The sequence below is a fragment of the Salvelinus sp. IW2-2015 genome, unplaced genomic scaffold, assembly GCF_002910315.2.
Source record: "Salvelinus sp. IW2-2015 unplaced genomic scaffold, ASM291031v2 Un_scaffold37, whole genome shotgun sequence".
NCBI classification, from domain to species: Eukaryota; Metazoa; Chordata; class Actinopteri; order Salmoniformes; family Salmonidae; genus Salvelinus; species Salvelinus sp. IW2-2015.
In genome coordinates, this window is record NW_019942507.1 from 37,307 (window position 1) to 53,507 (window position 16,201).

The window sequence follows — 16,201 nt, forward strand, 5'->3', positions numbered from 1 at the left end:
ATAAATTCACCAAGGGGCATCACTTATTTATCTTTTTAACAGCAATGCCTATTTAAAAAAGCAGGAAATAGGTGAGCTGGTGATTTTTGGAAAACTCAGTAGGTCAACAAGTATAAGCCTACTTGGGAGCAGAAAGTTGGTAAGAGGTTGAGCGAGAGCACTAGAACAAAAACACAGTAGCCTGAGGCCTTCATGTAGCCTGGGGCCTTCATGTAGCCTGGGGCCTTCATGTAGCCTGGGGCCTTCATGTAGCCTGAGGCCTTCATGTAGCCTGAGGCCTTCATATAGGCTGTGACCATGAGCCCTGGGAAGGTAGCCCGCCGTTTCCATGGAAACTATCTAACGTTGCCAAAGACAGACATAATTTTTTTTAAATGTGGACTTCAGGTCCCACACTGATTTTTTAAAAAGTATGTTGCATTGTTTGTTGCCTCTAAAGCAGGGATGGGCAACTGTGATGGGGGTGGGCTCCACAAAAAATCTGAACTCATCATGAGAGGTCGCAGTGGCTTGCGGGTCTGTGTACCCACATCCATACCCACACATGCAGTCAGAGCCCTAGTCTTTTGGTAGTATGATATCTGAGAGAAAGCAACTAACAAAATCAATGGGGGCCATGGGCAGTTATATGACAATGATTAGGCTACTACAAGTTTAGAAAGCTTGCTATACTATATTTTAACTGACATGGGCTAATTGAGTGAGTGTCAGTCACCGATATAACAACAGAAAACTGCTGATGCACAACCAAATGTCTAAATTGCACCTTGTGTGTTCTCCTATTCTAAATCTCAACAGTAAATTGCACCTTGTGTGTTCTCCTATTCTAAATCTCAACAGTAAATTGTGACCCAGACAGAGTTCATAAAAAATAAAAATAAAATAAAAAAACATTTGGGAGTTTATTCCCAATCCCTGCTCTGTAGTCATTTCTAGATTAAGATACATTGCATTAATTTTGTAAATGCAGTTTGTGAGTGCAGGCACTCTGACAGCAGGCTGCTATTTGGCCAAACATATTAACGTCTCAGCTGTAGGCAAGGTGCGAATTACAAAAAATGTTCATGCCTCAGCCATAGGCAAGGTGCAAATTACAGGGAGCCAGTGGCTGCTCAGCTCTTCTGAATGAGATGTTATCTCCTCTAAACAAAGTCAAAAAATAAATTTTTGGGGAAACGAACATCCCCACCTCTGTCATGGTTTAAACCATTTATTTCTATGTGGAGCCGCTGAACTTTGGTCTCAGCTGAGCTCCTGTACACATAGATTATCCTTTGTAGTTTTCCATGTGTTTGCCATGTGTTTGCCATGTGTTTCACAATTTGTTTGCCATGTATCCTTGATAAAAAAAATTGCCTTTATTCTAATGCATTAGATTTATCGTTGATTTATCATTGTTTGCTTAAGCTGTTTAGAGCGCTCATTGAGTTGTTTTTCAGGTGCACCGTGGGTAATGGTGTTCTCCGTGACCAGAAGTAGTAGAACCATTTATATAGCTTGATTATTTTCTATCAATATTTGTTTTCTTTCCTGAATCAGCTGATGATGGTTGACAATATCACTAGACAACTAGCCTACAGCTAGACCCCAATGTGCATCTAATTTGGTTAGAAGCATTAGATTTAGCAATGGCATAGGCCTACACTATTCTGGATTTGTGTGCCCATGAGAACTATAGCCTTGGGAAGTAGAGGTGCTGCAGCACCCCCTGAAAAATAATAATTAAATTAAATTAAAATAAATTATAATAATACGTTTGCCCAAAAGTTTTAACTTAAAAAACGGGGTCTTTTCTGGTCCTGTATTATCGGACCTATATAGATGTCTGCAGGCAGGATATGTAAAAAAAAATGTCAGCATCTCCACTTTGGCAAAACATGTAGTTGTATAATTAAGAACAGTGTCTTACAGGATTCAATAGTTGGAATTGTAATAGTTGTTGCCCTGTCCCTTTCTCTGTGATGTCATTCTAATGGGATCCAGAAAGAACAAACCCTGTCCCTTTTTATGTGATGTCATTCTAATGCGAATCCAGAAAAGAACCAAACCGTGTCCCCTTTCTCTGTGATGTCATTCTAATGGAATCCAGAAAGGAACAAACCCTGTCCTTTCATATGTGATGTCATTCTAATGGAATCCAGAAAGAACAAACCGTGTCCTCTTTCTCTGTGATGTCATTCTAATGGAATCCAGAAAGAACAAACCCTGTCCCTTTCTCTGTGATGTCATTCTAATGGAATCCAGAAAGAACAAACCGTGTCCCTTTCTCTGTGATGTCATTCTAATGGAATCCAGAAAGAACAAACCCTGTCCTCAAACATTTACATCGAAAGGTGTAAAGTTATGGGCAAAGACCCAAAACATCCATATCAAATTAAATATTTTTCTTGATAAAATAACATAGAAAACACTTTTTGTGCAGTATTAATTTACCATCCTTACAAACCACTTACTTATTGTACAGAGGCTGGTCATCTAGGTTTGTACCTGTAGACTTTCTATCACCATGGAGATAAAACTATGTACAATACAGAAATTGAGTACAATGAAACATCAAGTGATTTGCAATGGTGTGACGTGATGATGTGGCTCAGTTGGTAGAGCATGTCACCTGCAACGTTATGGTTGTGGGTCCAATTCACATTGGGGACCACTATGAAAATGTTTGCCCTCACTACTGTAAATTGCTCTGCATAAGAGCTTCTACTAAAAGATCAAATTAAACATTTATCAAGCAACAATTTGTGTATTCCACAAGTATTATCAGATTAACTGTTTGGTACAGATAATTATCAGACTCAAGTTACAAATGCTGGTGTACACTCACGTAGAAATACATTTAGTTAAACAATTTTTACAAATGTGGTGCACTAGTCCTTTGCTAGTCCTGTATTAGTGGACCAATATAGATGTCTGTAGGAAGGTCAATTTGTCAGCAAGACACATGCATTAACGCAGGCCCAATAAATTGCATGCGCTGAACGTCGTTAGGCGCGAGTATACATCCAGTTTGGAGGCTGGGATTATTTTGGAGAAGAGGAACATGTATATGCAGCCTACTGTTTGAAGTGATTTGTTTGACAATCAGATGACAATATCATGACTGGTTGTGTTCGTGACACATTAAAAGTTCATTCATTTTTACAGTTGAAATAACATCTTTATTAATAGGCCCCTAAAACAATGTTGAGACCTCCAGGATGGCAGGTTTTAATTCGCACTCTGACCATAGTCTACATAGGATAGGCCTGTAGCTAATGAGGCTAAAGCAATGTTGTTGATGATATTTTACCAGCATTTCAGTAATTGTAGTTATTTATTCCAGTATCAGGAAAAACATAAATTGTAGTCAAGACGTGAGTGCCTAGAGCAGCGCGGGAAATAGTTTCGAAATGAGCATTTCTGCAGCTGCGATGGAGGAGGCGAGGCTACTTTTGATAAAGTAGTCCCGTGTGGCTCAGTGGTCCCGTGTGGCTCAGTTGGTAGAGCATGGCGCTTGCAACGCCAGGGTTGTGGGTTCATTCCCCACGGGGGGACCAGGATGAATATGTATGAACCTTCCAATTTGTAAGTCGCTCTGGATAAGAGCGTCTGCTAAATGACTTAAATGTAAATGTAAATGTAAATAAAGAGTTTGTAACTCTCATCAAAATGTTTATTGTCATATTTCCCTTTCCTGATACATACCTAAACCTGTTGTCCTTTTTAGCCACACATTCGTGTACAGGGTGGTTTTGTGCCAACAACTTAATGTAACAGGGGGACCTGGTGCCAGCTGTTTATATATACAGCTAGCTAGGGATRGTAGACCCACAGATTGTCTATTAGGTTGACAAGGTAGTTTATTTATTTTTATTTAACCTTTATTTAACCAGGTAGGCCAGTTGAGAACAAGTTCTCATTTACAACTGCGACCTGGACAACATAAAGCAAAGCAGTTCGACACATACAACAACACAGAGTTACACATGGAATAAACAAACATACAGTCAATAATACAGTAGAAAGAAAAAAAAAGTGACCACTAACAATGGAGGGAAGGCAGGCAAGAGGAGGCGACATCAGGTATGTATCTGCCCCCATAGATATGCAGGACTCTAATAAACATAATCATAAATAAATACATAATCTAAGCTTGGTCCATTTGACAGCTTGAATAGCCTTTAGGCCTAACCTACTCTACTAGCGCCAGTTGAAATAGGCTCGCATTTTAACACCAATTATAACAAATATCATGGCATATTTATTTACCAGATAACTTAAACTTGAGTTCATAATATTTTATAATGAGTTGCCTCAAGGAGCGCACCGCCACAGTAGAAACCTTACCATCGTCAAAAAGGTGAAATTAAACTGACGGTGAGGTAAGGTATTTATTTTACAGAAAGGCAGCTGATTCCGAGTCACAAGCAGCCGGAGCAGCAACTGTAGGGCGACAACTCCGTAAGACATAGCTGTTATGCTTGTCTCTGGTCAACACACTCTGGGTTCGAGGCGAATTTGACAAGCTGTATATAGTACACACTATATGAGGTGATATATTTTATTTCATTTTATTTAACCACATAACTAGCTAATAGTATGATATTTTATCGCGTTTATATGTAAGGTAGCCTATTTCGCGGTGAACTCATGTTGATAACGTTACATGTGTGCTTGCTTTTTCAGGTAGCCTTGTGAGAAATAAGAAAATGACTTCACCCAAAAAGCAAGGTTTATTACTGGAGGCTTTTCACCAGCTCATTGCCGGTGGATCAGCAGGTAAGACTAACTTTTTTAATTATTTTGCTTATCAAAGATGGTCTAATATGGGTAAATAAAATCACATTTTATTTGTCACGTGCGCCGAATACAGCAGGTGAAATCCTTACTTACAAGCCCTTAACCAACAATTCAGTTCAAGAAATAGAGTTAAGAAAATATTTACTAAATAAAGTCAATGAGTCAATGTGCGGGGTAAAAACAAAGGGGGGGGGGGTGTAAATAGTCCAGGTGGCAATYTGATTAATTGTTCAGCAGTCTTATGGCTTGGGGGTAGAAGCTGTTAAGGAGACTTTTGGACTTAGACCTGGTGCTCCTGTACCACTTGCCATGCGGTAGCAGAGAGAACAGTCTAAGACTTGGGATTTTTTGGGCCTTCCTCTGACATCGTCTAGTATATAGGTCCTGGATGGCAGGAAGCTTGGCCAAACTGATGTACTGGGCTGTACGCACTACCCTCTGTAGCGCCTTATGGTCGAATGCTGAGCAGTTGCCATACCAGGCGGTGATGCAACCTGTCAGGATGCTCTCAGTGGTGCAGCTGTATAACTTTTTGACGATCTGGGGACCCATGCCAAATCTTTTCAGTGTGCTGAGGGGGAAAAGGCATTGTCGTGCCCTCTTCATGACTTTCTTGGTGTGTTTGGACCATGATAGTTTGTTGGTGATCTGGACACCAAGGAACTTGAAACCCTCGTCCCGCTCCACTACAGTCCTGTAGTCCACGTTCATCTCCTTTGTCTTGCTCACTATAACCTCTACGGGATCAGTGACCCCACGCGGGACAGTTGAGCTAACTTTCACTAATGTGATTAGCATGACATTGTAAGTAACACGACCATTTCCCAGGGTATAGACATATGTGGGCAGAAATATTACATTCTTGTTAATATAATTGCACTGTCCAATTTATAGTAGCTATTACAGTGAAAAAATACCATGCTATCGTTTGAGGAGAGTGCACAACAACAAAAAACTTTTATCACGGCAACTGGTTTGATACATTAACTTCTGAAGGTAAATAATGTACTTACATTCAGTAATCGTGCTCTGATTAGTCATCCTGAGGGTCCAAGAGATAATGTAGGAACTGGGTTCTACAGATTGAACCCCTGTTATGTCTGCCCCCCATCTAGATGTGTGAAGGTTAGTGTCTTTTCTGTAGGGAAGCTAATTATCCATCATTTATGACCTTCCTGGGAGTGTGTAAACTTACATTTATTACCATATATTTTTTATATGTTCTCTATAGTTATAGAGGCTAGACTTCTAAGTGATATAACGGCCTTTCTCTTGCATTTCAAAGATGATGGAACAAAACAAAAAACGCATGTTTTTCTTTTGTATTCTCTTTTACCAGATATGTGTTATATTGATATTGGCTGACGTTTTACGTACTTCTAACCAACTGTGTTTTTGTTCATTTTTTTGCGTTGTTTGTAATAATTATTTTGACTTATTCTGTACATAATGTTGCTACTACTGTCTCTTATGACCGAAAATAACTTCTGCACATCAGAACAGCGATTACTCACCACGAACTGTCAGATGCTTTTTTTTCCCTTTAACGAGTCCGACGTGAAGGACACACTGGTGTCCCGGGAACAGGCCCAAATCCCCGTCATTTGCGTGAAGAAAAGACGGAGAAAAGGGGGGCGGAGTTTGGGCTGCCTTCTGAGAATTCGTAGGCGATCGAATAAACCCCCACTGCCTTCCATTCTACTAGGTAACGTGCAATCATTAGAAAATAAAATTGACGACCTACGAGGAAGATTTAACAACCAACGGGACATTAAAAACTGTAATATCTTATGCTTCACGGAGTCGTGGCTGAACGACGACATTATCAACATACAGCTGGCTGGTTATACGCTGTATCGGCAGGATAGAATAGCGACGTCTGGTAAGACAAGGGGAGCGGACTATGTATATTTGTAAACAAAAGCTGGTGCACGATATCTAAGGAAGTATAAAAAAAAATCTCGCCTGAGGTAGAGTATCTCATGATAAGCTGAAGACCACACTATCTACATAGTGAGTTTTCATCTGTATTTTTCATAGCTGTCTACATACCACCGCAGACCAATGCTGGCATTAAGACCGCACTCAATGAGCTGTATTCCGCCATAAGCAAACAGAAAAATGCTCATCCAGAGGCGGCGCTCCTAGTGGCCGGGGACTTTAATGCAGGGAAACTTAATGCATTTTACCAAATTTCTATCAGCATGTTAAATGTGCAACCAGAGGGAAAAAAACTGTAGACCACCTTTACTCCACACACAGAGACGTGTACAAAGTTGTCCCTCGCCCTCCATTTGGCAAATCATAATTCTATCCTCCTGATTCCTGCTTACAAGCTAAAATTAAAGCAGGAAGGACCAGTGACTCGGTCAATAAAAAAGCGGTCAGATGAAGCAGATGCTAAACTACAGGACTGTTTTGCTAGCACAGACTGGAATATGTTCCGGGATTCCTCCGATGGCATTGAGGGGTACACCACATCAGTCAATGGCTTCATCAATAAGCGCATCGATGACGTCGTCCCCACAGTGACCGTATGTACATACCCCAACCAGAAGCCATGGATTACAGGCAACATCCGCACTGAGCTAAAGGCTAGAGCTGCCGCTTCCGAGGAGCGGGACTCTAACCCGGAAGCTTATAAGAAATCTATGTACGTATGTGTGACACCACGGTGTGTTTGTGTGCATGTGCGTGTGTGTGTGACCACGGTGTGAGTGTGCGACCACGGTGTGAGTGTGCGACCACGGTGACTGTGTGACCCCGGAGTGTGTGTGTGTGTGACTACGGAGTGTGTGTGACCACGGTGAGTGTGTGAGATCACGGTGAGTGTGTGTGACCACGGAGTGTGTGTGTGACCACGGAGTGTGTGACCACGGAGTGTGTGTGTTTATTAGGTGTGTGTCCACCACGGAGAGTGTGTGTTAGTGGTGTGTGTGTGTGACCACGGAGTGTGTGTTGTTACTGTGTGTGACCACGGTGTTTTGTGTTAGTGTGTGTGACCACGGTGTGTGTGTGACCACGGTGTTTGTGATAGTGTGTGTGACCACGGTTGTGTTTGTAGGTGTGTGTGTGACCACGGTCGTGTGTGTGACCACGGTGTTTGTGTTAGTGTGTGTGACCACGGTGTGTGTGTGACCACGGTGTGTGTGTTAGTGTGTGTGACCACGGTGTGTGTGTGCCTCCTGGGGGTGTTGTTAGGGTCCTGACTTTCCTGTTAATGAGGTTGGAGCAGAGACCGGTGTTAATTTATGTGCGACCCAGCCCGATCACAGAGCCAGAGGAGGTGTGTGTGTGTGTGTGTGGTGTATACTATACATTAAGTAAATCTGCCTTGGCTTTGGCGCTTTTTACAATCTGCATGCGTGTGGACTTTGGTACTCTTGGCTGTCTGTTCTGTCTGGACAAGCTTTGGTTATATTGACCTTTGGAGGCTGAGGTCAACGCTCGGACAGAGATCAGCCCCTTTTAGGATTATATAGTGACTGGTTAATGTGGTTAGTTTCTATCCATTCATTGATTCACTGTATCATGTACAACTTAGATTCCTCCAGGTTTCCTGTGTGCTTGACAACACTGGGGTTATTTCTGATTGGTTGTTCTCCAAACTGTGCMTCTATTCATAATAGGATAGAGTGAAACTATCGGCAATTGCACCATGCTCTTTAAGGAACCACAATGGACATAAGTCATTGGCTTTATTGTGTAATCCCTGACACATTTGTATGTAGGCTACTGTGTGTACATGTATTTCATACAATCAATCAATTAATATATTAAAAACTCATCTCAGTAGACAATAGTGAATTACCATTTATAATTGCAATAAAAGGCACCGGACGGTTATGAATGAATGTGTCATTGTCCTCTGTGTTTATATGCGGTAGGCTGACTGTTTTCACTGTGTACAGTGGCTTGCGAAAGTATTCACCTCCCCTTGGCATTTTTTCCTATTTTGTTGCCTTCCAACATGGAATTAAAAAATATTTTTTKGGGGGGTTTGTATCATTTGATTTACACAACATGCCTACCACTTTGAAGATGCAAAATATTTTTGGGTGTGAAACAAGCAAGAAATAAGACAAAAAAACAGAACTTGAGCGTGCATAACTATTCACCCCCCCAAAGTCAATACTTTGGATAGCCACCTTGTGCAACAATTACAGCTGCAAGTCTCTTGGGGTATGTCTCTATAAGCTTGGCACATCTAGCCGCTGGAATTTTTGCCCATTCTTCAAGGCAAAACTGCTCCAGCTTCTTCAAGTCGGATGGGTTCCGCTGTTGTACAGCAATCTTTAAGTCATACCACAGATTCTCAATTGGATTGAGGTCTGGGCTTTGACTAGGTCATTCCAAGACATTTAAATGTTTCCCCATAAACCACTCGAGTGTTGCTTTAGCAGTATGCTTAGGATCATTGTCCTGCTGGAAGGTGAACCTCCGTCCCAGTCTCAAATCTCTGGAAGACTGAAACAGGTTTCCCTCAAGAATTTCCCTTTATTTAGCGCCAAAAATGCCATCCTTCTTGTACAGTGATGCCAAAGAGAACAATGAAATATAGTTTCTATTCTATTCTGTAATTTCTGTTCAACGATGAAGATTGATGTTATATGTTCAAATCTTATTTCTTCAGAGGTGGGGGGGGGGGGGTGTAGGCTTTTACCTATGCTGTTGATAATTGCATTTCACCTATACTGTTGATCAGCTCTCTCCAACCTTGTTCCTGGAGATCTACCGCCCTGTAGGTTTTCACTCCAACCCTAATATAGCACAGCTGATTGTAATAATTAACTGGTTGATAAACTGAATAAGATTAGTTACAAATGGGGTTGGAGGGAAAGCCTACAGGAGGCCGAGGGTAGCTCTCCAGGAACAGGGTTAGAGAGCCCTGCTGTTGATGGACTTAAAGGGATTCTCTGGTACTTTTGTATACTTTTTAGCCAGTAGTTCTGAAAGTAGCACTCACGAGCCAAAAGTGGTCCCATAAAATGTCTTATTATGCCACATATGTGCAGATATGTGCACCATGTCATTGCATAATCTGTGTCTTGCTAGCTGTCGCTCATATGAACAGGGGCTGAAGCTCATTGGTTGAACTCAAAATGCTAGGGAGCTGGCCCACGTGGGGGAAAACGTAGGGAAAATGGCGCATCACAGCTTCCAGGAAAACAGTTGTTTCAATCTAGGGATTTCGTGGCTAATTTGAGGTAATTCTACTCATAGATGTATGAACTACACATTGACATATCCAGCCCAAAGTAGGAGGTTTAAAAAATACTTATTGTCGCCAAAGTTCTGTTAACTAGAAGTGGCATGGTTTCAATTCACCACAAAGGGGCAGCAATAACCCACTCTTTCACTTTTCACAAGAGAGGAGGATACACTACAACGTTCTGCTCGTTCTTAAAGCTGATACTTTGGCTTGCAAAATTGACACCAAGTTAATGTCTATAGCATAGCTATATGTTTGTGTAACTGTGCAGGATCATTTTGTGGATGTGCAAACTGCAAAATTACATTGACTTTTGTCTGATGTGAAGTAATGCAAATGTATGATGTGAGAAATACTGATGTTACATTTCAAATATTGATGTTATAACAGAAGTAGCTATGTTGCCCCCAAGGTGCCCCCAGATGTGAATATTGTATAACTACTCATATGTCTGCCATTTTGTTATTCTAGAATTGATCATTTCCTTTTCCTTCCAACCTGACAATGGAACTTCATAACCTTTGTTTTTTTTCGTTAGTGGCTGGGTAAACCAATCCTTCCCTAGCAAATGGAGTGCATCGATACTAGACAGACGCCCTAAGTATGATTAGATACGGTCCCCGACGACGTCTGTGTAGTAGACTGTCAGAACCTCGTTTAAAACGAGGTTCATTTTAATTGGTTTTAAACCTAAAACGAGGTGGCATTTGAACAAATAAATCCCAGTTAGCTTAAATAAAGAAGAGAAGTAAAAAATCAAATAAATATAATAAACAGAGGGGTGGAAGTCTGAGGATCGTTCAACTGACAGAGAGAGAGATGGTCGTTAAGCCTTCTCCTTCCTTTCAGTTCCCGGCCCGCTATTGGATTGGCTGCCACAATCAGAGCTGAATTAGGCCTAATATTTATTTCCAGAAACAATTGTACATGTTTTTGCGGGCGCTTTGATTGAACTCCCGGCAGACATGCTGTAGACAGATGTTTAGATGACCTCATGTTTGAAGTAATGTTGATTATGGAAGGGGTGCTGCTTGGCTCTTTCTCTAAATCAACCCCCTCCGAACCCCCCAGCTCCCTTCGCTAGACTATGTGTCTCAGACAGAGAGGAGAGGTACATCCTTCAGAATGGTCACACACAGTCGAGTGGGAGGTGTTTTGGCTCAGAGGAAGAGGAGATATTTACATTTCTGAAACAATTTCTTTGACAGACAGATGTCAGTAGGGTTGTGGGTGGCTGGGTAAAAATGAAGCATGACAGGCGTATGACAAGCCATCAACATAGTTCTGGGACGGCTTGTCTAACAAACACCACATTGTGTGAATGCAAATCTACAGATAAATAGCTGTCCAGACTATAAAGTAGAATACAAATGATGTCATTTAACTCTCTGTGGGTAAATTCATTCTTCTGATGTTCTTCCTTTATGAAGCAGCCATTCTATTGCATGTTACTCTGTTGACTCTGGTTGCTTCCCAAATGGAACCCTATTCCCTATAGAGTACCACAGTGTGAGTCATAATACCCATAAAACCTAGCGGTCAAACAGGGAAATGGTTCCAATCGTTTTTCCACCATTCATTTTTCCCATAGGGGATTTTAGAAACACTTAAAATAAGGGCTGTGTTTCGTGTATTCTTACCTTGGCGTGATGTTTTGATAACCGTGTAACTGTCTGGGACAAGGTGACTTTTATCAATATATTCGCCTGTATTTACCCCCCAAAAATGAAATGCTAATTAGCTGCTAATGTGGCTCTCGTAAAAAACTACAAATGCCATGATGATCTGGATGAGACTGCGAATCGAGGAAAAGGTAAGAATCTCTGGATTAACTATCTAATATTAGCTACATTTTGTAATGAATAAATTGACAATTCTGTGAACTGACACCTTTGCTAATAGTACCTGTTAGCAAAGGTGTCAGCTAGAGACGACGAGCAGGAGCTTGCTGGGATTTCTAGTCTTGCATGATGTCTACTTTGATGCTAATTAGCATTTTTCGAATCTGAGAGTAAATAGAGGCGAATATATTAATAAAAATCACCTTGTCCGAGAGAGATTTACATATTTATCAAAACTTCACTCCAGGGTAACACTACACGAAACACAGCCCTTATTTTAAGTGAACAATGGAAAAAACATTATTGGAACCATTTCCCTGTTTTGACCGCTAGGTTTTATGGGTATCATGACCCCTCCACTGTGGAGCTCTATATCGCGCACTACTTTTGAGTCCCATGGGCCCTGGTCAAAAGTAGTGCACTACGCAAACAAATAGGGGGCCATTTGGTCGTGTGTAACCTGACAGAAACTACCTCATTTAGATTTTAGAATGGGGAACAAAGTTGACTACAACCAGGCTTGAGGTGTAATGGGAACAAATGTAACATGGACCCATGGAAGCCATGCTTCCTAAAACAGATCTGATACGTCCTAGCGGTCTTACAGGTATAAGATCCAGCTAAAATGGGCAAAGCTGAAATGCTGCATGTTTTAAAGTAGAAATACCAACTCATGCCATCTTGGTTGTGAGACATACTGATGTTATTGATTGGGGGGAAAACATTTCTGTTTTTTGTTTGTTGTTGCAGTAAATTGGTTGTTAATTTCTGTCTCAAAGGAGATATTGTGCCATTTGATAGATATCTAATGTTCGCATAAATGAGGACTGTAGGCTACCTGTTAATGAGCAGTTTGTGTGAGGAGAGAGTGGTTGGGTGGCCTAGTGGAGATTTAGTCAGTGCTGTAATGTACGACCCTCAGACCAGCCGCTGACGTTATCTTAATGACATGATTAATGGAACTAGGTCACTGACTGAGTGGGGGAGCGTAGCGCGCAGTGTGTAGGAGGAAACTTCTCTATTGTGATCACTAAATAGTTCAAGATAGCAGTAAACGCACACACAAAGGCCCACACACACACGCACACACACACACAGGCCTACACACACACACACACGCACGCACAGACACACACACAGGCCCACACACACAGACACACACACGCACACACAGACACACACACGCACGCACACACAGACACACACACAGGCCTACGCACGCACAGACACACACGCACGCACACACACGCACGCACACACAGGCCATCAATCATGCATGTTAGGTTGCTGTGAGCAGTAAGGATAATTGCGGTGTTATGTTAGGAGCATAATCAGCAGGATAATTATGATTGTTCGACATGGGAGGCTGTGCCTGGACTATCGCTAGTCTCATTTACCAAGGAACAATTATTACAATGAGTTGAGGGAAGTGCAGCCAGTCTGTGGTTGTAACTTGTAAAGGGACAACGTTTTGGGTAATATTGTGAATGTGTACTTGGATGTTCTCTGTATCGTTCTCATCCGTATTTTTTTTTGCGACAGCTGTGATGGAAACAGGAAGTTTGGCCAGGATGTTGTAAACGCCGACAGATCATTTGACATGGTGGGGTGTTTTTTGTGTCTGTACAATTAATTATGCGAGGAATGGCGATGGAAACACTTTTATGAGCAGATATTGATATAATGATCATATCGAAGTAAACTTAGAGTCACGCGATGATATGGTGTGTGGTCCTCCCACTACAATTCAGGAAGCATGCAGTTTATTAGGCTACAGATGAAATAAGTTCTGATGAACTTCACAGGGTGGTGAAAATGCACGGGGATGAGCTTGATGTTCCTTTCCAATAAATATCGAAGGTATTATTCTGGTGACATGCTTGACTGCCCTTTGACAAATAAACATATTATCCACAATATCATTATCTTATCTGTATCTGCGATCTGTTTATGGCGTCAAATGAGCCTCTAAAGTCCATTGCACACAAGATGGCTCTATTGAGCAAGATGAAACATCATTGAGCAAGCAAACACTGAGCCACGAGCAGAGGATGGGTCCCGCGAGCAGAGGATGGGTCCCGCGAGCAGAGGATGGGTCCCGCGAGCAGAGGATGGGTCCCGCGAGCAGAGGATGGGNCGCGAGCAGAGGATGGGTCCCGCGAGCAGAGGATGGGTCCCGCGAGCAGAGGATGGGTCCCGCGAGCAGAGGATGGGTCCCGCGAGCAGAGGATGAGTGCCGCTAGAGCACAGACTAGTCGAGAGCGCAACGGATGTCTCCTGCGAGCGGACAGGATGTCTCCTGCGAGCGGAAAGGATGGGTCCTGCGACCTGACAGGATGGGTCCGGCGAGCGGACAGGATGTCTCCGGCGAGCGGACAGGATGTCTCCGGCGAGCGGACAGGATGGGTCCGGCGAGCGGACAGGATGCCTGCTGCGAGCGGACAGGATGCCTCCTGCGAGCGGACAGGATGTCTCTTGTGGCAGATGTCTGTGGAGGGGTTCTTGACCACGCTCTGGCTGTTCTCCAGACAGCGGTAATGCTGGAATGTGTCCCAGGCACCGTTGGTGGCCAGGTCACCTCCCTCAGAACCGTTGGTGGCCAGGTCACCTCCCTCAGAACCGTTGGTGGCCAGGTCACCTCCCTCAGAACCGTTGGTGGCCAGGTCACCTCCCTCAGAACCAGTGAACATCTCCAAGTTCTTACAGTGGGACATCAGCACAATCTATAGACAGCACAGAAAAATACAGAAGATGGAACTAGATTTAGTATGGAGTCGAAGGGCTGAATCCCAACTTCAAATCCTTGTAGCTCGAAGTTCTATGCATGATTTACCGAACTAACCGAGTCAATGAGTGTATATGGGCGCTGGACATCACTGAGTGCAGAGGAGAGGGGCAAGCTCAGACGAACAGTGTTGTCCATCCCTGCCTCAACACTGGTCTGGGGAGCACCACATATCTGAGGAGATAAGAGAGAGAGGGATGTTGCAAAACACTGCACTAAATCACACACAAGAAAAGTGTTTGCAAACAAAACACAGGCCTGTAATACAGGGTGTATACAGACTGAGTAGACTAATATACACAAAACATACACTGAGTGTACAAAACATGACCAGTATCAGACTCAGAGCGTCACTATTGTATATCATACACTGCAACTGGAGGGACACCAGTTCACACCCATTCAGCATCATTCACACCGTCTTAAACCTTAGTCCCACCCATCTCGTTAAGGATTCACGTGAGTCCATGTGCTAATCAGAGTGAGTAAGGTAGTGTAGTAAACAACCTTTTCCTTCATCTTGTTCAACTGTTGCCATGCACCTGCAAATAAGATTGCTCAGATGTGCGAGTGCCTTTTGAATTAGTGTCGTAAACAACCAACGTTTTCAAGACTAAATGGTGAAAGTTGTAGCCTAAAATAAGGAAAAACTTTAGGTAAAAATACACTTTATAAAGAATGTAAGATGAATAAAAGTAGTGCAAATCATGTTGGTGGTAAATTAAATAATCAAAATATGTGTTGTTTATGCTTTACATATCAAGTGTTGTCGTCATCCACACTGCTGCTTTGGTCACATGAGATGTTAGCAGCTTTCCACCACAGTGTTTGTGTCCTGGGTGGCGTCCTGGTAAAACTAGGTCATTATCCTCTGCATAGTTGTTGATGAAGTTCACCACTCGCTGCAAGTCCTCATGCTTCAGGTGTAACCTGTTCTTGCTTGCGATGGAAACACGTTGAACTTTAGATTTTTATTCAGTACATTGAAACTACTTTCATCACGCACTGATGTTTATCTGCAACAAGTCCTTTGCTGGAAAATGCACATATTTTCTTTATGCAGATTTTAGAATATTCGCATGAAAATCTCTCGCCAATTGGATGGAAACCTAGCGACAGACATATAGTGCTGGGGTGATGTGACTGTCGGGAAGTAGAGGTCAAATTCTTATTCAATGAAAGTAGTTCATCTTTGTGGCTTTTTAAAATAATATATTCCATTCAGAAGAAATTGTACCGGTAATGTACATGGGAAAAGACAGTGAGACGTCTCAGTGAATTCCGTTGTAATAGAAAAGTGAAGTGAATACATACAGAATACACGGCAACAAAGCAGACCTGGGAGAGAAATCAGTTAAACAAGCCATGCTTAATTGAGCACTTAGTCTAAGTAGTCAAGGGGCAAGGTGAGAGTGACCCTGGTAGAAAGTGTGTGTGTGTTTCCGCCTCTGTCTGTGTGTGTTTGTGAGTGTTTATGCTCCTGTGTGCGTGTGTATACGACTAAACCTGTGTAGTAGTGATGGGGGGGAAAAATTGATACAGTTACAATGGCTTGCGAAAGTATCCACCCCCGTTGACATT

At 42.4% G+C, this 16,201-nt stretch overlaps 1 protein-coding gene across 1 annotated transcript in view; it reads left to right on the top strand.

Annotated features, from left to right (window-relative positions):
* Positions 1–4,691: 4,691 nt before the first annotated feature.
* Positions 4,692–16,201, top strand: part of slc25a21 (solute carrier family 25 member 21) — a 205,213-nt gene continuing 193,703 nt past the window's right edge. The window contains exon 1 of the mRNA XM_024135041.2: positions 4,692–4,761. Within this exon, the coding sequence (XP_023990809.2) occupies positions 4,692–4,761 (70 nt within the window). The remainder of the gene's footprint in view (positions 4,762–16,201) is intronic.